The 24,672-nt window shown below is 30.3% G+C and overlaps 1 protein-coding gene and 1 long non-coding RNA gene across 4 annotated transcripts; one reads left to right on the top strand and one right to left on the bottom strand.

Moving 5' to 3' along the window:
- Window positions 1-3,895: 3,895 nt before the first annotated feature.
- Window positions 3,896-7,165, bottom strand: LOC125846620 (uncharacterized). Of its 3 annotated transcripts, XR_007444376.1 has the most exons (5): window positions 6,955-7,165; window positions 6,677-6,809; window positions 5,456-5,532; window positions 4,975-5,054; window positions 3,896-4,238 (listed from the first exon to the last, which is right to left on the bottom strand). It is a non-coding gene; the product is annotated as an uncharacterized LOC125846620 (long non-coding RNA). The 3 variants fall into 3 exon arrangements; XR_007444375.1 differs by having other exon boundaries at window positions 5,456-6,809; XR_007444377.1 differs by having other exon boundaries at window positions 5,456-6,809; window positions 6,895-6,956.
- Window positions 7,166-20,379: 13,214 nt separating this feature from the next.
- Window positions 20,380-24,672, top strand: LOC125874651 (serine/threonine-protein kinase D6PKL1-like). The gene is made up of 3 exons (XM_049555643.1): window positions 20,380-20,734; window positions 21,384-22,663; window positions 23,494-24,672. Exons 2-3 carry the CDS (start codon window positions 21,432-21,434, stop codon window positions 24,362-24,364), a joined length of 2,103 nt encoding a protein of 700 aa, XP_049411600.1. The 5' UTR covers window positions 20,380-20,734; window positions 21,384-21,431; the 3' UTR covers window positions 24,365-24,672.

Here is a 24,672-nt window from a genome sequence, read left to right as displayed (position 1 = left end):
TTTATAACAGGCGATGACGTGTTGGTTACATCAACGTTCCAGCGCGTCGTCGTTTTGTTACCGGACTTTGATATGCCTATATTTGACCTTTTTTTCGTCCTTTCTCCTCAATCAATAAATATAAACAAGTTTGAATTGATTTTTGACTTCTAGCTCAAACTAGTAAAATTAATCGCGTTTTGCGCGGAAATTTAATATTCAAAATTTATAAAATAAAATTTAAAATTTATCGGGCATTAAAACTAAAACACTATATTATCCTACATACAAGATTACGTAGTAACAAATATTAATAATGTAAAGGAAAATGAAAATTATTACATTTTATCATTTAGCCTTAATAACATAAGCATAAATTATAAATTAATGATTGTAAAAATACATACCACGATCTATAACATAAGCAATAGTGTCAGTGAGTCACTCAACATGAGCAAAGTATACAAATATTTAATTGGGAAGAAGAAGAAGAAGAAGAAGAGGAGGTTCAAAATTTTCGTTGTGCTAAAATGAGAGGAAATCCCTCTATTTATAGAAAACAAAGGATAGTGTGAATAAATGTTAATTGTGCCTTATCGGAAAGGTTACAACTATTTGGAAAAGTTGCAATCCTTCGGAAAGGTCACAACCTTTCATAAAAGTCGCAACTCTTCATTAAAGTCGCAACTTTTCATAAAAGTCACAACTTTTCATGAAATGGAAGACTAATTTTATAAATAAATTAATTAAAAGAGAATTTTGGTTTGTGGTGGCGCCACGTAGGCGGACCTAAGGTTCTCTTTTATATATATATATATATATATATATATATAACAAAATCACTTAGTAAAGTACATATCAAGGATGGTTGAGATTTCTTTTTTTAAAAGTACTATATGATTGGTAGAATAAAAAGCACCTAGTAATGTATGTATTAAGAATAAGAATTGTTGAAATTAAGTAAAGAATGGTATTTTTAATTTATATGATACACACGGATTTATGTGATAGTTATTATTTCTCGGTCTGGATATTTTGTAAATTCACTTTTTCATAAAGGTATAAAAAAATTTCCAGTCGATTGGAAAGAAGATGTAAAATTATCGATCTTAGTCTTTAACTTTTAGCTTCAAAAAAATTGTAGTGCAGATTGGATCTTAGCCTAAATTCTTTCGTTCTCTACTGAATGATCAAGTAGCTTTGACTTTGAGAATATAAGGGGTTGTTTGGTAGCTTATTTTAGAGTTGTATAAAAATTAGTATATAGGGATAAATTGTGAAAAAAAATGTATTGTTTTATACATGTATTAGTTATGTGAGTTTGGTTATTTATGTATTAGTTATGCAAGTTTGGTTATTCATGTACTACCTCCGTCCACTTTTAATTGTCAGATTTTCTTTTTTTATAGTCAAACGATAATAACTTTGACTAATATTTTACGATTATTTTTTCATCATATTGATATGCAAAAAAATGGAATTTATAGTACTTTTCGTATAGTTTTTGAATATCTAAATTTTTTGTTTAAAATATTGAATTAATGTAATCTAATTTAACTTTAAAAATTAGTCAAATTGACTTTCAAAAAGAGCACATGACAATTAAAAGTGGACAAATGGAGTATTAATTATCCATCTTCTATTCTGCATAAAGTAATACTCCCTTTGTTCAAATTTATGTGAAACAATTCGTTTTTCGAGAGTCAAACAGTTTAAGTTTGACCAAAAATTTTCTCATGAAATCTTCAATTCTTTTAAAATGAAATTTATATATTTGTAAACTATGTAAAAAGTAATATAAGTCATACAATAATTGACAATTCAAAATATTTAAAAGGGATATGAAATATTACAGTAAAAAATAGACTTGTTTGAATCTTGAAATCCGAAATGTGTCACATAAATTGGGCATAGGGAGTATATAAGTTCCCTCATAATTTATACAAGTATTAGTTATGTGAGTTTCAATATTACAAATCAAACTCTATACTAACTTACCTCCTAATCAACTACCAGGCGTGATATTACTTTAACAGATTTAATACATGTATAACTCACTTTCAAATCAACCATCGAACGGCCCAGAATTTATAAGACTTGATACACTATCCGACTATTAAGAAGAAGGTAAGGAAATAATTTATTAATATTAAAAATTACACATTTTCTAGCTCAATTAAAATTTTATTCAATCTGATACAAAATTCATGCTTGAATTTTATAATGTATGATCCAATTTGATGTAAAATATGACTATCATAAATAAATTTGATTAATATATTTTTTGATGAAGTAGGTCTCATTAGAATAACCAATATGATTTTATTGATTTCTTTGTCAATCTATATATTATAATAAAGCTGGATATAAAAATGGTGACATGGCGCTCTCTAGGGGCTTGATTCTTATTTATATTTTTTGTGTTTTTTTTTTACATTTTTCTCTTATTTCTTTCAATATTTTATTTTCATACATTTTCAATTACATAAATTTTACTCTTAATAATCTATATATTATAATAAAGCTGGATATAAAAACGGTGACGAGGCGCTCTCTAGGGGCTTGATTCTTATTTATCTTTTTTGTGTTTTTTTTTGGCATTTTTCTTTTTTGTTGGTTAATTTTTTGTCTTCTTTGATCTGAATTTTCAGGAGAGAGATCTATAATGAAGATTGTTAGACATTTTTGTGCAGTTAGATTTTACAAGGTAAAACTATTTGATGTGCCTAATATAGTTATCACTTTTTCTATGTTGCAATTATACATTCAATATTATTATTTTTGAATTCATGATAATATGAATCACAATTTCTTTTAGAAAAAACTATTTGATTTTTTCTCTTTGCTTCTCTTTCTAGTTTATAGAGAATTTTTCTTCTTCTTTTTGTAGTTTTTGGAGCATGAGGTTATGTTATCTTGATAAGAAGATCCTTCTTTTATCTTTGACTCATAATTAAATATTCTTTAAAGTTTTTATTTGATTAGTTAACTTCATTTTTATATTCTTTTGTTGTTGACTTATTTTGTTTTCATGCATGATATTTTTGAAAATAGAAGCTGAAAAGAAAGCCAACACATATATGTATATGACTCAATAAAGCATGTATATATAATTTTGTAGTCATGTAAATCAACTTTTAATAACTATTATGATAGAACATGAGAATGTAAAGTTAATTCATAATTTTTAATATATTTTATAATTTATAAAAAAGATGTTTATTGATATGGAACTTTGCAGTCTTCATAGTTTTAGTTTTTTTTTTTATTATTATTAATATTAGAAGTTCTCAAGTTTTTGAGATTTTCAGAGATCACTATTACAATTTGTTTGGTCGAAATTGAAATACAAAGTATTTGTTTAGGATAAAAATGATTTAGTAAAGTTGTTCTCTTTCAATCTACTTTCTATACCAACATAAGAATTATCTTAGATAAAAGAAAAGTGGTGTAGCACATCTCTTTGGCCAAGAATCTTATTTATCTTTCTTTTTTTCCTATTTTTTTTGACAATTTTTCTGTTTATTTATTTCTTAGTATTGTACACAAATGAATGTATCAATTACTACGCCTTTATTGATTCATATTTTTTAATATAAAAATTTAAGTATCTTTATTTTTCGTACTGTAATGACTTTTGATGATCATAACTCTTAAATTATATTAATAATTATATTCATGATATCATTTAATATTTCATATTGTTGTCCTATAAATAGAGGCATTATAAAAAAAAATTATAAAAAAAGGATCAAATTTATATGTACAGTAAAATTAGGAGTTTTATTTATATATATATATATATATATACTAGATGTATGTTGCCCGTGCGCGCACGGGCCCAACATTTGCATATGTTTAAAAAATCTGTTCAAATATAAATTTAGAAGATATGCATCATATCTACACACATTTACATTCATCAATGTACTGTTTTATGCATATAGATGCAACAATGTTTACACAATTACATAAACTGACATTGGCAAAGGGCAAAATAGCAAGGTTGTAATCATCTTGTTCTGCTCAGCTATTGTGGTAGTTTAGCAGATGGTAGAGAATGTTGTAGCAATAAAGCCTGATAAAGCCCAGTGTGTATGTTCTTATTTGACTTCAATCTAGCTTTTCAAGAGCAGTAGCCAAAAAATATCAGTCTCAATTTGACCATCTGAACGACCAGAGTAAAAGGGAAATGCCTTTTAATTAAAAAAAATAACACACCAAAGCTAGACAGATTAAAAAAATATTCCTTTGTGAAACTTCTTGAAATAGATAAGCAAATGGAAGGATAATGAGGCTTGCAAAAAATTGACAGCAATTAAAGATAAGAAGAAACTACTTTTTCGATTGTTAGTTAACAATAGAGATAAAAACTTAATTGATTCATTTGTATTCCAAAGTTGGATATCCTTATCAGCTTATTAGGGGTCAAGACTAAAATATGGTCTTCTTTGTGTTGTGAACTCAAAGTACAATTTTTTTTTCATGATACCTATAAAAAGCATCTATGCTCATATTTTTATGATTGAAATAAGCATAAATTACAGTAGGATGACAAACATGATGTAATAAATGTACCAAACGAAGATAGTTAGCATAAATAGGGGGTCTATCTTCAATAGGCATCCAAGTAGATCTTAACTAAAAAAATAAGAGATAATATCATAGTAGCGACTTAAAATGTTCAGTTATGAAAGTTATGATAAATATATGACTACATCAAGAGGTTATTTGTTCCCCTTAAAATATGAAGCAACAACTAATATATAACAATTCTTTGTCAAAGTCCCAACATAAAGCACCCAATGCACTACATCAAAATGGGGATGAGAAAATATCAATGTTTAGAACCCTAACAGATAAACGGTTATTTACTATTTAGCATACTACTCTGCAAAGAAAATACAAATTCAGAAAAACACATTTATAGGCAAAAAAAAAAAAAGGCACAAGATGAAAGGAAAAAATAACATTTAGGCAAAAACTTGAGAAAACATACCTCAACTGATAGCACCAGTTTTCAAACTTGAAAGGAGGGAAGAAATTGAGAGTATTTTTTGGAAGTCTGCACAATTCTGAAAAGTAGGGAAAAGGAATTTAAATTTCCCCTTAATTACATATTTAGTATTGTTATATGCTAGCACAAGTTCTATTTTAGAGGCACACACGACAAACATAAACAATATAACTTAAATAAACATACACTATACAATATATGTGCATGTGACATACATCCTCACTGAAAGAACGCATCACGAGATTCAAAAGTATTCTTTACTTTCTTAAACTCAGTGTCACGTCAAAACAGAGGGAGTGCAAGTAAATAACTTCACACATCCCTGTAAAACAACATAATTGCATATACTTTCCTTTATTTCAATATCATAAGCAAATTAACATCAATTCAACAACCAAAAAAAAGAGGATCAAGTTCCGGTTAATAAATAGTCTATCTTCTGATCATGCAAATGCATACCTCCATTAAAGTAAGCAACAACCTCCTAGCTGCATCTCTAACCGGCTGCTTCGCATCGCCCAATAGTTCAATAACAGCTGGCAGTAACTTCAAATAAATTTGTTATTAATTAAAAACAACAACAATATTACTTTTTCAAAGAGAGATACATCCCCAAATGTTGGGGAAAAAATTGGTGTGCGACCATTCAAAAGAGGAAAGTGGGTTTTGGAGAGCAGGCATCTCCTTCTTCAATTAGTGTTTTGAGCAATATAAGAAAATACCATTGATTATGTTTTTTACGGTCTTTCTTGCAATACAGAGTGATTGGCTTCGAATCACATAAGCCTATGTAGATGTCCACTCATATTCCTCTAAAGCTCTTTCAATAGGGAACACAATCAATCCATACAAGAACCTACAGAGTCACCCAACACTCAAAGACAGGTACAATCAAGGGAACAAATCAATAGAAAAAGCAGGGGGATGCAAGTCAATATAAAAGTTGTACTTATCGGAGTCCAGAATATTGATCACACACAACAATAAAAATTGAAAGTAAATAGAAGAATGAAACTCACCATAATTCGAAATACTAAACACACAAAAACGTCAATTATTATCACAAAACAAAGTGAAATCTGAAATAAACCAATAGATGCATCAATAATTTACGACCACGACTAAGGAAGTTAAAAAAATTAAAGGTTATAAATCAAGAAGAAAAGAAAGCAATGCATGGATTCTGTGGGTGTTATAGATTTCTTATTTAGAGGAAAGCAACAAACTTTATAATATGGTCCAAAATTATATTATATAAATTTTGTTTAATCAAATTGTCGACAGTGATCTTCGATTAGTACTTCATGAATAAACACACACTCTCCATGTAAAGAATTATATTAGTCTACAATTACTCCATAGTATTAAGATCTCTGACCAATTTAAAACTCACATATAAAAACATAAAATTATCTATATACCAACAGAATTATAAATTTAGATTGTCAGTTCAACGAAAAGAATTGTTCTTATTGCCTTAAACGATGATACTATTTTTTTTCCCCAAATCAAAATTACAGGATAAGATGAATTCCAATGATCAGTCGAATTCATGTCATTGTAGCTCATCATCCTAAAATTTCATCATGTAGTTGGAAGGATTAATTTATTTTTTTAACAAAACTAAAATATTTACTACCAAAACAACTTAAGCTCCAATAATTTGAAGGAACAACTAACCAAAAAAGGTTGAACAAAAATATGAGAAGAGGAGAACAACATCATGCGTCCTTTAGAAGCTTATTTTCAGCCCTGGGCTTCTTCTCTTTGGAAGATTTCAGAATCGAGCTCCACAAGCAAAACTAATTCATTCCTACAAATCAAATTAAATGAAAGATTCGTGAATGAAAGAAAAACTACAGATATGCAATTTAAGTAAATTAAAGACAACGACGCACCAATATTAGAACAAGAACCAACAAAATTCAAAACACAAGGAAAACATAAGTATATGATACCTGAAAATTTGGGCAGAATTCAGATGAAAGAGTAGCACAGATACATATTAATGGAAAAGAAAGGTACAACAATAAATTGAAACTACAAAAAAATAGATACGGAGAAAAACAAATTTGGGCAAAATTGAGAAGAGCAAATCTGAAATTACAATAGCTAAGCCAAGAAAGTTAAGCAATCTTGAATCTCGACGGTCAGTTGTCGGCAGTCTCTTTGGTTATGAAACTGAAGAGGCTGTAAGAAGATTTTAGATATAGCGAACAAGAGAAATTGAAAAGTGGTATTAGTGGCTTTTCATGTGCAGGATGGAAGACACGTACACATAAATTTAGTGAAAAGTCAAAATTGTCCTTAACAAAAAAAATTATGTCAAAAAACAACCATGTTGATACCATTACTCTACTCATGCTTCTACTATAGTAGAATATATATAAACTAAAAAATAATCTCCTTAACTCTCTTTTTTTTTTAAGAAAAACTTTAAATTTCTCAATAACAAATTTATGTTAAAAGTGTTAAAAAAAATCATATATATAAATTAATTTTCTTCTTAACAACATAAATGGGTGTAAATAAGGATAATAAGAGTCATTTTTTTCTTTTTTTTACCACAATAAATGTGAATATATGATTAATGTGTGTTAAATTTATTATTATTGAAAGCAAATAAAAGTTTCTTTTATTTTTTTTCTACATCAAAAAAGGAGTTATCCTTTGGAGAGTTATTACTCCAATTTATTTATAATAATTACCGTGATAATATTTCAATAATAGAAATAATTGTATTTATGTTGTCAAACCTTTTATTGTCCTGTCTTCAACATTGCATACACGTATTATTTTTAAAAAAAACATTTCTTTCCCGCTCTTTGATAATCTCTATACAAATGGATTAGGTAAGTATCACACCAAGTCACTAAATGATATCATGAGTTATCTTTTATATCTCATTTTACGTTATGTGTTTAACTTTTTTATTTTTTATTGTAAAAATATAACCTCAATCGTAATGTTGCACTATCGCAACTTAATTCTCTCTTCTCACAATGCCTCTACAAGAATGAGAGTTTAAATACAAAAAAAACTAATATTAATGAATTTTATGAGACACAAATTGCATTAGATGAGTGTCGGTACGAACATCAAATATTGAAAAATATATATATCTCTAACTTTTGAATTTCGTGCACAACTATGTTAGAATATAATACAAGTATTTCTTTCTCACCATGATTTACCACAAATGTATCTTTATTTATTTATTTTTATTATTGTGTCATTTATATACAAAAAAAAAGTCACGTAATTTCTGATCGAGTAGATTTAATGTTATTGATTGAACCAATAATGTTGCTATAAGAATAATTGAATTTCATATGAACCTACGATAATTAGACTGTCAATTAACTAACTGAAGCTTTTCATATCAATGTTTATATTTTCAACTTTTTTATCAGTATGAAAAATTATATTTAGAATTTTTTTCTGAATAAGTAATATCAAAGTCGTATTTTAATTTGTATTTCTTTCTTTTATTATATTATTTATTAAAACATTTATCAAATAGTGACAATAATTATTCAAAATACATTTAAGTTTTTCTTATAACCGCATGAAGCACGGACAAGTACACTAGTAATAAAAAAATCGAATCAATGATTTTGTTCACATTAAGTGTTCAGTGTGGAATTATGAACCAATAAGAAAGTAATTAAGTCTTAATTGTATATATTTTTTAATTCTAGTTATAAATATTTGAATTATAGGACTCTCCTTAAGCATCGATTGTTGAACAAATTTTTAAGGAGTCTATTCAGTAGTATTATTAAACCATATTTCTTCAAAATTCATTAAAGATCATGAAATATTTCAATCTTAATTAAACTATACATCAATACTCACAAGTTTTGCCTATCTATGTATCATCTTCTTTATACGTCAATAAAGAAATAATTTGTTAGAACTTTAACTAATAAGTTGTAATGGGTGTTTTTATCAAAGATTTTATCTTTTTCTCTTTCTATATATTTTTATGATTATCGTTAAAGAAACCTTATGCTTTTTTAGAGATGATAAATGGTGAAAACACAACAATTTTATAGAGCTGTTTTATTTGTGTCTTACATGAAAATATTCATGATCCACATAATCCTTTTTTTTCAAAGTTTGATTGGATAATAATATAATTAATTAATTAATCATAGTAATCTCAATTAGTCAAATGGCAAGATTTCTTTTTAAGTAGAAAAGGAAATGTAGGTTTTCCATATCACGTAGGATACTTCATCTAATTCATTATATATATAAAATCAAATAAAATAATAAATAATAAATTTATCTGATTTGAGCAAAATACTCTTATTTTTCTGCTGGCAGATCTCTCCAACTAGGCAGGCCCAAATTGATCTTAAAGGGAATATAAGTTAACATTTTACGTCATATATTGCACTCTTCAAAAACGTAGCACGTGTTTGAATTTTAAAAGTAAAAATTAAAGATCAACTCATTTAAAGGGCTCAAAATAAAGATCAGTCTGTTTGAAAAACAACCCCGTTCAATTAATAAAACTATATTGGCAAAATTCAGTCAAATTGTCCATGAATATTTCAACTATAGTATAAGTTACAACTGTCACGTGACTGTCTCTCTTTATCAAGGCAGTTGGAAATTTGGAATTCGTTGTCTTTGGTCCAAACTAATTTCAAATCATAATAATTCCTTATGGGCTTCCATCCCAAAGTGGACCCTTTGGGTTGTGGACCTGTACTTTTTTGGGCCTAGAATTGTTGGGCTTGGTCCCACTTATTCAATTGGGCAATAAGTATTTTTCTCAGTTATTTCAAACTAAATTAGAAGTATTTTTTTGGACAAATTACTTAACTACACTCCTTTACTTACCTTAATATCCATTTATCCCTACTTATTTCAAAAATTTCAAAAATCCCTTATTTTACCTATGTATCCCGCATGTATCCCGTGCACAACGCTATGTATCTCGCTATGTGGAATGTATCAAACGCTATGTATCCCGTGCACAACACTATGTATCCCGCTATGTGGAATGTATCAAACCTAATGTATCTCATGCACAACACTATGTATCCTGCTATATGGAATGTATCAAACCTAATGTATCCGTGCACAACGTTATGTATCTCGCAAATATCATTTTTAAGGGATTTTTAGTAAATAGAAAACTAGAAGGGATAGGATGTTATTTAGTACTTATAATATGTGGTTCCTATAATTTATACTTTTTTTAAAAAAAATAAATTATATGTACTTTAATTGTACAAAACCATTAAACTTTGCAAGAGATTACATGTTAATTGTTTAGTTAAAGAGAAAGAATTAGAAGTAGAAAGTTATATTTCCATTTCAATTTGCAGAATGGTTCATGACTTCATTAAATGATTTATTTACTATCAACTATGTAATATTTATTTTATTTAATATAAAATATTATTCCTATTTGACACAATACAAATACATGGAGTATATTGTCCATTTTTGCTCAACATTCTTCACAACCAATCTCCTTGGTTTGATGCTATCAATGTGAACTTGTAATATGAGCGTTCTTCTATTCCAATGTGAAATTAAAAGTTTATCAAACTAAAAATATGTTAATCTTTTTACGTGACCTCATTTGTCTACCACTATGGGTGTCACATGCAATTCCTTTTACCTAGGATAATTTTATGCTCCTTAGTCAGTGCAAGATTAAGAACTAATACAAGCAAGGAACAGGAGATTAGATTATAATAAAGTTTCTTTTTTCTTTAGGTCTTGTGGACCAAAAATTCAAGTGAGAAAGGAATCATAGAAAGGGATCATCTCTTCCTTTGAATAACAACCCTAACTTTATTTTCCCTTTTCCTAATTCCAATACAACAATACTCAACACTTTCAAACTCAATGTTTGCCTCTTTTCAAAAAGCAAGGTGGAATGGGATTACCCCACAACAAAAAGAATGATTTAACAAATCAAACACTTCTTTTTTAAGCTTATTGTGGGAATGACTAACTATAGTATATGTTGAAAATTGTTACTAAAAAACAATTATATATTGAGGCTAATCATTATAATCACTATAAGTTTCAGCTTTCATGGGATTGGTGAAGGACCAACTTGATTATTATATGTAGCCACTTCATTCATCACATGATATGCTTATTTAATTTTTTCTATTTTTATTCAAACAATAATGATGAAGAAATAATTTATGGACCTTTTTTCTTTTAAATGTACTTTTCATTTTAATTTATATGATAGATATTTAATCGAACACAAAATTTAAAGAAAGAAAGAAAAATTACATACTGTAAATTGAGATATAAAAAATAATACTCTCATAGATTGAGGAGATAAAAGTTAATGATGAGCTTAAAATGAGACAATAATGATTAATGACTTTACAATAACATATCCAACACAATATATAAACAAACGTCGCATTATAATTAGTGAGTTTCTTTCAAGATAATTTTGCAGTCTTTAATTGTGTTCACTAATTCAATATTTTTTCCCCTCTGATTTAAAACCCCTTTTGTGAGTGCCAATTTGAACAAGTTAAATGGGACAACACTTGTGGGAAAATAAAATAAAATGGGGAACACTTTATAATATAGTGTCCCACAAGGTACATATATATATTTGAGGATGATTTCAAATTCACTGTGATTCCAGTACGTACCTCTTTTTGACCAGTCAATAATAGGGACAATTGTGAGTTTTGAGTGGAGGATCCTATAACTTCTTGCTTTATCTTTTAAATAAGTAACAAGGGAAGATACATCTAATATAATTTGTTCAAATTAATATTTACGTATCTCAATTGATTTTACAAAATATCTATAATAATTTAGCCAAAGTATTAACACAGTATAATATAAATTTGTGACACATATATTTCTATGTTTTGAAGATATATGAGTGAGAAATAACAAAATGATATCTTATGTTTGAGATAGATCCAATATAATCTCTTATAAATATTTTTTAAAACAGTCTTGGTCTTTTAAATTAGCTAAAAGTGAATAATTTCGTCTCCAACAAATATTTTTAAAACTATGTATGTTAAATTTGACGAGAAATTGAAGAAAGAAAAAATTGAGCTTGTCAATTTAAAGGTGTAATTTTTTTATCTATTATGTGTAGTTTCTTGAGGTGTAATTTCTGTTAATATTGGTACCTATATAATGTACAATTTTTTGTGTTATATGATTCCTAGAATTGATGGGATAGCATCACGGCGTTTCTAGTTAGTTTTTAATAAATAAATAAATTATTTTTAGAATTTCTTTCAAATATGATATACAAATTTTGTTGAGTTGATGGAAACAAATTAAAACGTTCACTTTTAACAATTTAAAGGTTCAAAATTGCTCATAAAATATATTTAAGAGACTACTTTAAACCTACGGCAATCCTAAAGAAGCAATTTTTTGTCATTTTCTCATGTAGGGTAATGAATCAATATAACTAAACAAAATGGTTTTCTTTTTGTTAATTTTAAATTATTAATATTTATTTGCACTAACCTTCTCTTAGTTTATTGGGGCTTACTGTACAACCAAATAATATGCCCACCAAACTATACTTTAAGCATCACAAATGGAATATTTATTTGTTTATAATGTCCATAAATTCTCATGCCATGTAAGTCCAAAATTAGGTAAAACTATAGAAAAACAAACATAGCATTGTCTTTTAATTTTTTAGTAATCACCTTTTTAGTTGTTTATTTTGAAGAGTGTTGTGTAATTAGCAACTTGCATGTGAATTGTGATTAACAGTGTAGTCAAAGTAGCTAGGCACTAGTAAAATAAAATATTAATATCATCATGCCCATGAAAAGCACATAAACATTAAAAATAAATTATAGCCTCTGGAAAATGGAAATTAATTAAGCATTATGATAATACTAGCTCTGATAATTGAAACTAATAATTGACCTAATTAAGAATGTTAAACTACACTTAATTCTTTGACTGAAACATACACAGACATGTGTAACTTGCAAAAAGATTTAATAATAATGAATCCATGGTAGTTGATGTGTAACTTGCAAAAAGATTTAATAATAATGAATCCATGGTAGTTGTGTTCAAGAAAAATACATAATCCTCTGTTCCAATTTGTTTGTCTGATTTAAATAACTTGATATAAAGTTTAAGAAAGTATAAATTTTTAATTTTTCGCTCTTAACAAATTAAAAATATGTAAAATTAACTAAAATACTCTTTCCTCTTTCTCTGCATTTGTCCATTGAAATCCATGATGAAGGAGCTGTAATAATATCAATAAAAGAAAAATAAATTAATATGAAAGGTGGTTGATAGATTTGTGCGTAATATGCGCCATGATTGTACAAATTTTTGTTTACGCTTAATTCTAATTTAATACTGGGTTAAACCAGTGTTATATTTTTATTCTTTTTGTGGGTAAGAAATGGGCAAATAGTCACTATTAATTTATATTTAATTATTCCTTTTCAAAACTATTCAATATGTAGCCATATTTTAATGTGAACATAAATTCAAACAAAAACGCCCTAACTATTTAAAATGCAATGCAACAGTAACAATGATATTTTCAATGTAATTCTACTGAATTCAGAGAGCATAGGATGTATGTATACATAGTGTTGGATATTTTGTTATAAATAAAGTTCTTAAATTAAACATATACATCTGTTTATGAAAGAATATGATTGTTATGAAAAGTCATTTATTCATGACTCTAATGAAAAAGTCATCTCTTAAGTTCTATAAATATAAAGTCTCTCTTGAAATAGCCTAAGAAAAATATGCATGTATAGAATTTTGTTGTATCATGAAGGGATTTATTTGTATATTACCCAATATATATATGGACAATATCTTCTTTTTAAAAATAAAAATAAAAATAATTACACGCATCAAAATCATCTTCTTCTTTAATTTATATTTCCTACTATTTTTTTCTAACACGTATATCTTATATTTTCCTTCCGTCGATATTGAACCATATCAGCCATTCAAACTCATTTTTAACCCTCTTTTTTTCCATATAGATAAGGGGGAATAAAAAAAGTCTATGTAACTGAAGTATTAACTACGACCTCTTAACAACATGATAGTTCAAACAAAAAAGCAAATTGAAACAAAGGTAAAGTTTGAATTTTAATTTATAATTTTTATGTCATAATTATAAATACAAAATTTTGATAGATTATTTGTATATATTAAAAAAAAATTAACAACACATACAAAAGTAAGCTAAAATTAATAAGTTAGGTCGAATCACTACTATGGCTCCACCCCTAATTTGGATACCTATGCATTAAAATTTCTTTAACACAAATATAATGTTAGAGTTAAAGTTATTGAGTTATATCGAATTTATTATCACTATTATGGCTCCATATACTTAACTTAAATTTGAGTTAAAATTATTGAATAAGCTTGTAATCATTACTTTTGTGGCTCACTACCCCTACTTTGAATGTTCATAAATAATTTATACATATTAATTTTATTTTTTTTATGTATAATTATAAAATTTGAGTCAAAATTACTACTGTTACGTCCGACGTGTAACCAGATAGGTAGAGGAAAAAGAATAGTCGGGGGAGCACAGTATTTAAATGACTGACTATTTTTGTCACCAAATAAAGATAGTGATTGGGCATGCATGCTCACACGTCTTTTTCTTCTCTGTCTCTCTTTTCCTTTTCACTTTATTTGTTGTTGTTCTTCAACTCCCTTTTATGTTAATCTTACTTATATTTAATTTAAGTTACAATAAGAATTTGACCAGATGTTCAACCTTACTTATATTTAATTTAAGTTACAATAAGAATTTGACCAGATGTTCAACCGTATTTTTACTTGTCATGTTTTACTTATCGAGACTCAATTTTATAGATTTTAAGATATATTTTTGTATAACTTTTTATATTTAAATATAAATTTTAAATATTGAATTTAGTTAATTCAATTTAGCTCTGAAGTGAAATGTGACAAGTAAAAGTGAACTGAGGGAATAATTTCATATATACATATGTGTGTCCGGTACTAATGTTGAAGTTCAACTAAATTTGAATTCGCAATGAAAAATTTCACATCTGAGGCAAAACGCTTTCCCTAACAAAGACGATTTCATACTCAAAATACTCAAATCTAAAACATCTAATCAAGGATAAAAATATACTTATCACTCCATCACAATTCTTCTCCATTTGAATCCGTTATTTATTACTACTACATGATTAAGACGACATATCCACAACAAACCTTTGAAGCATTGTGGAAAGTGCACAACATATTGTCACGCCCCGAGCCTACACCCTGGGCGGGACTAGCACTCGAAGACCATTGTTGGCCTCAAGGGAACCCTTGGCCTGACTTACTAACTCAGCGGAAAACTTAACTCATCACATACACATTTTTGAAGTAACTAGAATGTTATAAAGGAACATTCAACTGGCCTTTAAGGCAAACTCAAGTCTTTAACATATGAAATGAAAAGTAAAGACAACTGAATTAACTAATTGACTGTCTGTCTGTCTATGAAGCCTCTAAACAACTGAGATGGATGTCGGGACAGACCCATGACATCCTAATGAACTAATACTAAAAATGAAAACAATGAAAATGAGTCCTCTGGAATGCAAAGAGGCTCACCAACAGACTTTGAACTGCTCACTGGATCAACGATGCGTCGGATGCCGACCCTAGTTACCTGTCTGCATCATAATAAGATGCAGGCCAACTGACATCAGTATATTAAATGTACGAGTATGCGAGTTGGAATGCTAAAACAACATAGGCTTGAAAGGGAATCTAAAAGAAACACTTGCATTGGCTCTTCTCAACTCATGAATACATAACTGAACTCATTTCAATATAAAGCAAATTTAAAACAAGTGCAATATAAAGAAAAGTTGTTTAAAACATGATGTCAACTCTGTGTATATACAAGGATACAACATAACTCTGAAATGCATGTAAAAATACAATAAACTGATGTATATAAAAATACAATAACTTTTGTGGGAGTTTCTCTAACCGACAACCATCACTATGAGCCTAAGTGATGGTACAACATTTTACCTCACGTTGCCAAGGACCGTCCTATACCTTGCCATCGATATAAAACCAGAACTACTAAGTGGATCCACTAGTCTATGCTAAAAAGCACTAAGGAATCATCTAAAAAGTATGATCCTTTTTCTGCCCATGATGGCTACATGGTTTATGGGAGCTTGAGTTAATATGAACTCGCGTCCCCATATCAGTGCTCAATACTACTCCCAAAATATACTTAGCTCATATGTTTTTAAAACAACTTCTTCTCTGGTTTGAGATAATTGCTCAAACTTAGCTTAAAGCTCTCTTGGAATCAATGTTCCCTTTTACTGTTCAAAACTCTTTTGGAAATCTCATTTTCCTCTCATCTTAAATGTGAAAACATTTACTCTTGAAAATACTTAGTTCCCATATATCATTTTAAAGAAAATAAACTTTGCTCTTACTCTTTACTCAACTTCAAAATTTAAGTCTTAAAACAAAGTTAAAAAACATTTGCAAAAAACTTCTTGATAGGACTCTGAGAAATTTCTAGACTTGACTCTTGACTTTCCTTGAATTTGAATTTATGGATTCAAGGTTATGATTCATGTTTATGGATGATTTCTAGGTGTTTAGAAGTCATTTAGAGTAGTTAGAATCAATGGAAAGTGTTAGGACACTTTAGAATAACTTAAATAGACTAAACGACGAAAACTGGTGAAAAACGCCGATCCAGGCGCATCCCTGGCGCGCCGCGCCAATCCCCATTTTACTGGGACTCATTTCTTGTGCACTGCTGGTGCGCCGCCCCAACCTTCCTAGCGCTATGGGGGTGCATCGCGCCAGCCTCCAGGTAAAATTCAGACGAACTTTTGATTGCGTTTTCTGACCCTAAATCGTTTTAATCCGATTCTTTTTCCCAAATTCACTTTAGATTCATATACCCAAATCATATACACCAAATCTAACTCAAACAACTCAGGAAAACAACACTTAATCATCAAGAAACTCCTAAATCCCAATTCATATTCAAGAACGAAATCAATTAAATAACAACTATCAAGAACATCAATTCTCAATCATTTTAGGACGAAAACACGCTGAATTAAACATGTTTGGCGTGTGGGTGAACTAACCCAACACTATGTGATCTCGCATACCTTGTAGGGATCACCCCCGACGAAATCCACAAGCTAAACTCGACAATCTTGACGATTTCCTTGCTTCTCCTTCTCTTTTCCCCTCCTCTAAAACCCTAACTCTTTTCCAAAAGCGTAAAACTGACCCAGTTCAGTTTAGACCCTTAATTAATTCACTAAAACGAATTAAAATAAAAGGGTAAGGAAAAGACCAAACTACCCTTCAAAAATCCGGATTTGGACTTTCTTTAAATCAACAACCCAACTTCCAAAGGGCATAACTCACTCATCTGAACTCGGAATCGCGCAAACTTGGCGGCGTTGGAAAATTCATTCCAAGAGCTTTCCAACCATATCTGGAACTACACCTAACTCATCCTGAGCTAGGAGTTATGGTCGGTTGAAGTTGACCAAAACTCACTTTAACTTACTTAAAATTTTCGAGTTTTTCTTATACTTTTCAAAAATGACTATTTCCAGATTTTAAACTTCTTTCTAGTTCTGAGGTGTTACACATATAGTTCTAATATAAAATACGAGACTTTAGAAAAATCAATTTGGATCTTTCTTTCTATTTTTTTAAACACAAATTATGTTAATTATTTAATATTTGTCCGCTTAGAGGAGCAAAATTACATGAGATTTAAATTACTTAAAAATATTAATATGCTTAATCAAATAGCATGAAAAGCGAAATTGATATAAAGCATCAACTCATAGAAAAAAATCGCTATCTATATATTTATTTGTATTCCCACAATTCACGTTGATATACTAATTAATTTGAAGATGAAAAAAATAACTAATCGATTGAGATTTCCTACCAAAGCGTGTTTTAATTAAGAACCACATGGGAACTATATAGTGGTGAGACTATAGAGCCATTAGATTATAATAGTGTTGTTATCAATGGGGTCCATGTTTCTTTATTAGGTCTAGATACTCCCCTAATCTCTTTTATTCTTGCGATTCGTTTAATACAAAATTAACTTATTTCAACATTAATTTTTTTTTTAAAATGAACTTATTTTATATTTAGTTGAAATAAATCATAAAATAACTTATCATAGAATTATAATATTATTTTTATGAAAAAATAACCATTTCAAAATAATTAATCTCTTAATAACTTATTTTCCAATCGAACTTACCCTTAACCTAAGAAACTTCTTAAACGTTGGGCTATATCTTACTAGTACATTTTAGGTGTTCAATTTCTCACCAATTGTAGTTACATTTGGGAGAAATTGTTTCAATTCAAAAGTCAAAATATCTTTACTACAAGCTATATATAGTTACTACGTTTAGCTTTTCAATACTCACAAATAGTCAATGCATAGAATGAAAGTCAAAATATCTTTAGTTACATACACTAATTCCTTCAATTTCTTTGAAATGGAACATGAATGTTTAAATAAACATAAAAGTATCATGAATACTTTTTATATGATATAAAAAAAGAAATTTTAAGAAATTGAGGCGCAAAAATAATTTTAAACTTTCCAAATGCCACTAGATTAATTAATACATTGGAAAAATAGGTACTCTTTTTTCTTTTTACTTTTATATCATTTACTATTTCTCATATTTCAATTTATTTGTTTTTCTGTTTTCTTTAATATATTAAAAAACTAATATATCTTTCTTATTTTACAATTCTTTGATTTCAATTTTCCACATGACACATAATAATTTACTTAACAAGATTCAAATTCTTTTTTTAGTTTTCTTAAACTTCAGATCAAGTAAAACTTGACAAACAAATTTAAACAGAAGAAATAACAATTTCACTTTAAAGTTTCATTTAGACTATAAATTTAAATAATTTTTCTTTCATTCTTAAATTTATTGTCCAATTAAATACTACCACATAAATAAACACCTTATTTTTCTTAAAATGATTAAACATATTAAAATTAAAAGCATATATAGTGCAATTTTCACTGGTCCATAGTAATGTTATTAAGGGGGAATTAAAATTATGTATTTATAGTTGAAAAGGATGGAGAAATAGACATGACATAGAATAGAAAGAATGACTTCTTTGCTTTCACATTTTCCCACTCCTTTCAATTTTTCTTCCTCCTTCGAAAAGACGTGTACTCTAAAGAAGGAACATATATGGGAGTGGGCCACATTCCAACTTTCAACAAGTAAATATTCTTCCGCTCTCCGTGTTGTCATAGTAAAAATCACGTTCATTAAAAATAATATAATTTACTAAATTACTTCTATTTGTTTATTTAATATCTTTTGAATATAAGAGCATCGTTAAAAATATATATTAATTTTCATCTTGAATTTATACGAAGATGACAGTTATTTTGAGACGGAGTGTGATGGCCCACTTTTTCTTGGTTCTCCCCTTTTCATCACGCCATCAATTCTCTTTCTGGCAGTCGTTGTAGTTTTGCAACTTTTCTTCCTGCCATCACCTATTTTGCTATTTACACTATATAATAGTATTATTTTTCAAAATAAAACAAGAAACAAATATGTACTCTGTCCCAATTATTATTTGAAATAGTCAAATAATTTTTATTTTATTTTTTGGATATGAGTTTTTTTAAAAAAGAAATAATAAAGATAAAATGTTGAAAAATAAATATTATTTAAAAGCAAAAATAAAATAAAAATTATTCTTTTAATTTTTTAAATTTAAAGTAAAATTATATTTAATAAATTGAACAAATAAGACAGAATGAGGGAGTACTAACTAACTATGGAGGTGATTAAATTAACAAACTCAACTAATTAAGAGGGGCGGGAAAGAGTAGTTAAGTATGAAAATAGCATTATTCTTATTGGTTCACCCTTAGCCTAATTCACCTTTTTGGGGTGTTTTTCTATGTCTGATAATAGAATAGGATTAAATTTGGAGACTAAATTACATTTTTGAGTGATGCTTTCAAAATAATTCTTTTTTCTATTTCAAATTTTTATTAATTAAAAGAGAACGAAAGTTCAACCATCGGATAATAATCCAATTTCATCTTTACAAATTCACACATTAGAGCTTGAATTAAATTTGAATTGCGCATGATTCACTTGAGAATATGCTTTCAACATAATTTTTTTCCATATAGGACTCAAATCCGAAACGTCGGGTTAAGCCTTCACAAATTTATTTTCTCCATCTCTTTTTCAATCTTTTAAATAAACAAAACACGACCAAAAAACTAAAATAAAAACAGAGAATGACACTTTCACTTTATTGTATCACCAGTATTCATATGATATAGTACAGTGAACACATGACTAAAGCCTTCACAAATACAACAACACAAGCTAAAAAGAGAAGCTAAAGGCAAAATCACCCATAATCCTTCTCCTCCAGCACCACCTAGTACTACAAATTGTTTTTCTATTCAGCTATAGGAGCTAATAGCTTCAGCATTTAGTAATAATCAATCAATTTTCTGCCGCAGAAATCACTGTGTTGTCCTCTGTGTTAAAGAAGAGAACAGAAGAGAAGAAGTGTAGCTGGAGCTCTAGCTAAGCTTTATTTTTTTTGGCATTCCAAGGACTTGAGAGAGTAAAGAAAACGACCCAGTTGAAGATTTTTTTCAGATCTCTTGCTTAACTGGTAAAATTCTGCTTTCTTGATTTTTTGTTGTTCTGTAATGTGGGTGTCGTTTTTTTGGGTTTTTTCTTTCTGTTATTCTTAGCATTTTTGTGTCTCTGTTTTGGGGAAAAAAAATTCCCAGAAATTTTTAGTCTGTGGGTTCAGAGTGGCCACGTTGAATTCTTTTTCACCCATAGCTGAAGCTAGATCTGCCCATGGTTCTTGCTTGTATATTTCCATGTTGGTGAGTGTTTAAAAAAACAGTGAAATGTGATGGGGGTTCTTAGAAGTTGATTGTCACTCACTTTGGGATTTAAGGTTTTATATTTTGAGCTTGTTGAGGGTTATTTCATACTGTTATTAATGGAACTTGTGGAAATTATGGAATGTTGAGGTGATTGTAAATATTATATTTGCCTAATTGGGTGTTTTTGTATCACATCATGCATGTATCTTAATAAAGTGCCTGTGTTACTTACCATATCTGAAGATTTTATAGTGACTAATGGAGATTGTGTTAGTGAAAAATGACCTTTGTTATAGTGACTGTTTAATGAGATGTAGTTTCTTTGATGTGTTTGCATACTTGTCATCAAAATGGTCTTAGTAGATTTGATTAGTGGTATAGTAATGTGTGGGAAGATGGTACTGATTTTTTGCACTTCTGCAGAGTTTTCTTCTGGGGATGTACTTGTGATGATACATATAGTATTTGAAGATGGAAAGGATACCTGAAGTTAGAGAATCAACTAGGCAGTTCCCTATAGGGGCTAAGGTGGCACATACTTTCTCAACCTCCAAGAAGGAGGTCGGTATTAGAGGCTTTCGAGATTTTGACTTGGCTGTTCCAATACAAACATGGAAAGGAAAGACCTCCTATCAGGAGGAAGAAGAACTCATGGTCGATGCTGGTACAATCAAGCGTAGTGATGATTCACTTGAAGATAGTGGCTCTACATCATTTCATGGGGCGAGTCATCCTCCGGAACCTGTTGATACAGACCTAATGAGACCAGTGTATGTACCAATTGGTCAGAAGAAAGGAGATGGGAAATGTCTGGTGAAAAACATATCTTTGAAGGGTCCTTTCTTGGACGATCTTTCAATCCGGATGCCAAATGTGAAACCAAGCCCATCCCTTCTTTCACCGGCAGAGAGCTTGGTTGAAGAGCCAAATGATCTAGGTGTAATCTCTTCTCCATTTACAGTTCCTCGTCCTTCTCAAAACACAGAAACAAGTCTGCTTCCTGATTCCGAAGAGAAAGAATGTATTTGGGATGCATCACAGCCTCCAAGTGGAAATGTAAGTCCACTTAGTAGCATTGATAGTATTGGTGTTGTGAGATCTATGAGTATTGTCAACAGTTGCACAAGCACGTACAGGAGCGATGGGCTTATGAGTGATGGCATGCTTAGTGTGGACAGAAACTATGAGAGCACGAAAGGGAGCATTCGAGGGGATTCACTCGAAAGTGGTAAAACTAGCCTTAGCAGAGCAAGTGACAGTAGTGGACTTAGTGATGATAGTAATTGGAGTAACATCACTGGCAGTGCCAATAAGCCTCACAAAGGAAATGATCCTAGATGGAAGGCTATTCTCGCGATTCGGGCACGTGATGGTATTTTAGGCATGAGCCACTTTAAGTTACTCAAAAGACTTGGTTGTGGAGACATTGGAAGTGTTTATCTTTCTGAGCTTAGCGGGACTCGCTGCTATTTTGCAATGAAAGTGATGGATAAGGCATCACTTGCAAGCAGGAAGAAATTGACCCGTGCTCAGACAGAAAGAGAAATCCTACAGTTATTAGACCATCCATTCTTGCCAACATTGTACACTCATTTTGAGACCGATCGCTTCTCCTGTTTGGTCATGGAATATTGTCCTGGAGGAGATCTGCATACTCTACGACAGCGACAACCTGGGAAGCATTTTTCAGAATATGCTGCAAGGTATGGAATTGCTATCCTTAGCTAGAATATACAACAGGTAGATAATCCTCTCCTTATAAAAGGCTTTCGCATGTAGTCCAAACGTAAACACAATAAACCTCTGGTCACTTTAACATTCCTTAATCCTTACATGGTATTAACTCTCTTTTCCTAAGTGAAACTCTTTATCTTCCACTAAATGCACCTTTACTGGCTAACAAAGGGCTATTTCTTTTCCCTTTCCTCTTTTTCTTGAGTGGGTTGGTGTTGGTGGAGAGAGGGTGTATTGGTGGAAGGAGATGATTTTGCCACAATGAATGTCACCCCTTTTCACTTTTCCAAAAAAACAAAAAGATTGTTGCCCATTTTCTCTTACTCTGCAAATAGAGAATGCTGAATATCTGATAAAATCCTTGAACTATGTTTTATTAAGATGAAAAGTTATGTTGAAGCAGTGATTTAAGCTTCCAAAGAGCTCAGTTTGTTCACTGTCTTTTCTGTACTAGGTATAAATTTTGTCCCCGTTGTGTCCCTGCCTGGTTTTTCTTCAAAACTGTTGTGAGAATCTTAGAGCTTGCCTAGCTTGACATCAAAGTATGTGTCATTAAATTATATCCTTTATCATTATCACCTAGTTAATGTTACTTGAGATTTGTATTCAAAAGCTGAATAGACTTCATTGTGGTCTCCCTAAAATAAAGAGACTATTCGAGTTCACTCTGGTGTGAGGATCATAGAGCTTTAGTTTCTAGATTGGCACTAAAGTATTCAGGATTTTTTACCTTGCATTTATGTTTAAACTTTTGAGTTCTTTAATCAAACTTTAACTAACCCCCCCTTTTCTGCCACAGGTTTTATGCAGCAGAAGTTCTATTGGCACTTGAATATCTACATATGCTTGGTGTAGTGTACAGGGATTTAAAACCTGAAAATGTTCTTGTGCGTGACGATGGCCACATTATGCTTTCAGATTTTGACCTCTCCTTAAGATGTGCAGTTTCACCTACGCTCATAAGGACCTCATCTGATGATCCTTCAAAACGAGGAGCTGCATTTTGTGTGCAGCCAGCCTGTATTGAGCCCACAACTGTATGCATGCAACCAGCATGCTTCCTTCCCCGTTTATTTCCTCAAAAGAACAAGAAAAAAACACCTAAGCCTCGAGCTGATTCTGGGTTTCAAGCTAATTCAATGCCTGAGCTAGTTGCGGAACCTACTTCAGCACGGTCAATGTCATTTGTTGGGACTCATGAATATTTGGCCCCCGAGATTATCAAGGGAGAAGGCCATGGCAGTGCGGTTGACTGGTGGACATTTGGTATTTTCCTTCATGAACTACTATATGGAAAGACCCCTTTCAAGGGATCAGGAAACAGGGCAACTCTTTTCAATGTAGTTGGCCAGCAGCTTAGATTTCCAGATTCTCCTGCAACCAGTTACGCCAGCCGTGATCTGATACGTGGTTTGCTTGTTAAAGAGCCTCAAAACCGGCTTGGGGTGAAACGAGGAGCAACTGAGATCAAGCAGCATCCTTTCTTTGAAGGTGTTAATTGGGCTCTGATACGTTGCAGTACACCACCTGAAGTGCCAAGACCCATGGAGCCGGAGTACCCTGCAAAGTATGGGCAAGTGAACCCTGTTGGGGTTGACAATACCAGTAAAAGAGTGGTAGGGGCAGATGCGAAGTCTGGGGGTAAATATCTTGACTTTGAGTTCTTTTAGTTTTAGGATATAGGATTCTTGTATCAGTGCCATTAGTTGATCCTTCAGCAGTCAGCACTGCTTTCTTCTAGTTGTGTTATCATTTGTTCAATTGATGAACTTGCAATACACAAGAACTGGGAAAAACTCACTGGCCAATGTGGTTGTGTGAGAAAGGTGAAACAAAATGCCTTGTTATTTCCATGTCTTAGGAGCTAGCCAAGACTATAATGAAGAAGCAGTTGGCAATATAATACTCCCTCCGTACTTATTTACGTGACACTCTTTATATTTAGTGTTTCCAAACAAGGTACTAATAGTACACAAAA

Source organism: Solanum stenotomum, chromosome 1, assembly GCF_019186545.1.
Source record: "Solanum stenotomum isolate F172 chromosome 1, ASM1918654v1, whole genome shotgun sequence".
Classification (NCBI taxonomy): Eukaryota; Viridiplantae; Streptophyta; class Magnoliopsida; order Solanales; family Solanaceae; genus Solanum; species Solanum stenotomum.
The sequence above is the reverse complement of the archived record's forward strand: the minus strand, read 5'-3'. Positions and strand labels throughout refer to the sequence as shown.

Coding starts and splice junctions, on each gene's coding strand:
- LOC125874651 (XM_049555643.1), top strand. CDS start 21,432: ATGGAAAGGATACCTGAAGTTAGAGAATCAACTAGGCAGTTCCCTATA. Junction 22,664..23,493: donor TTTTCAGAATATGCTGCAAG/GTATGGAATTGC, acceptor TTTCTGCCACAG/GTTTTATGCAGCAGAAGTTC.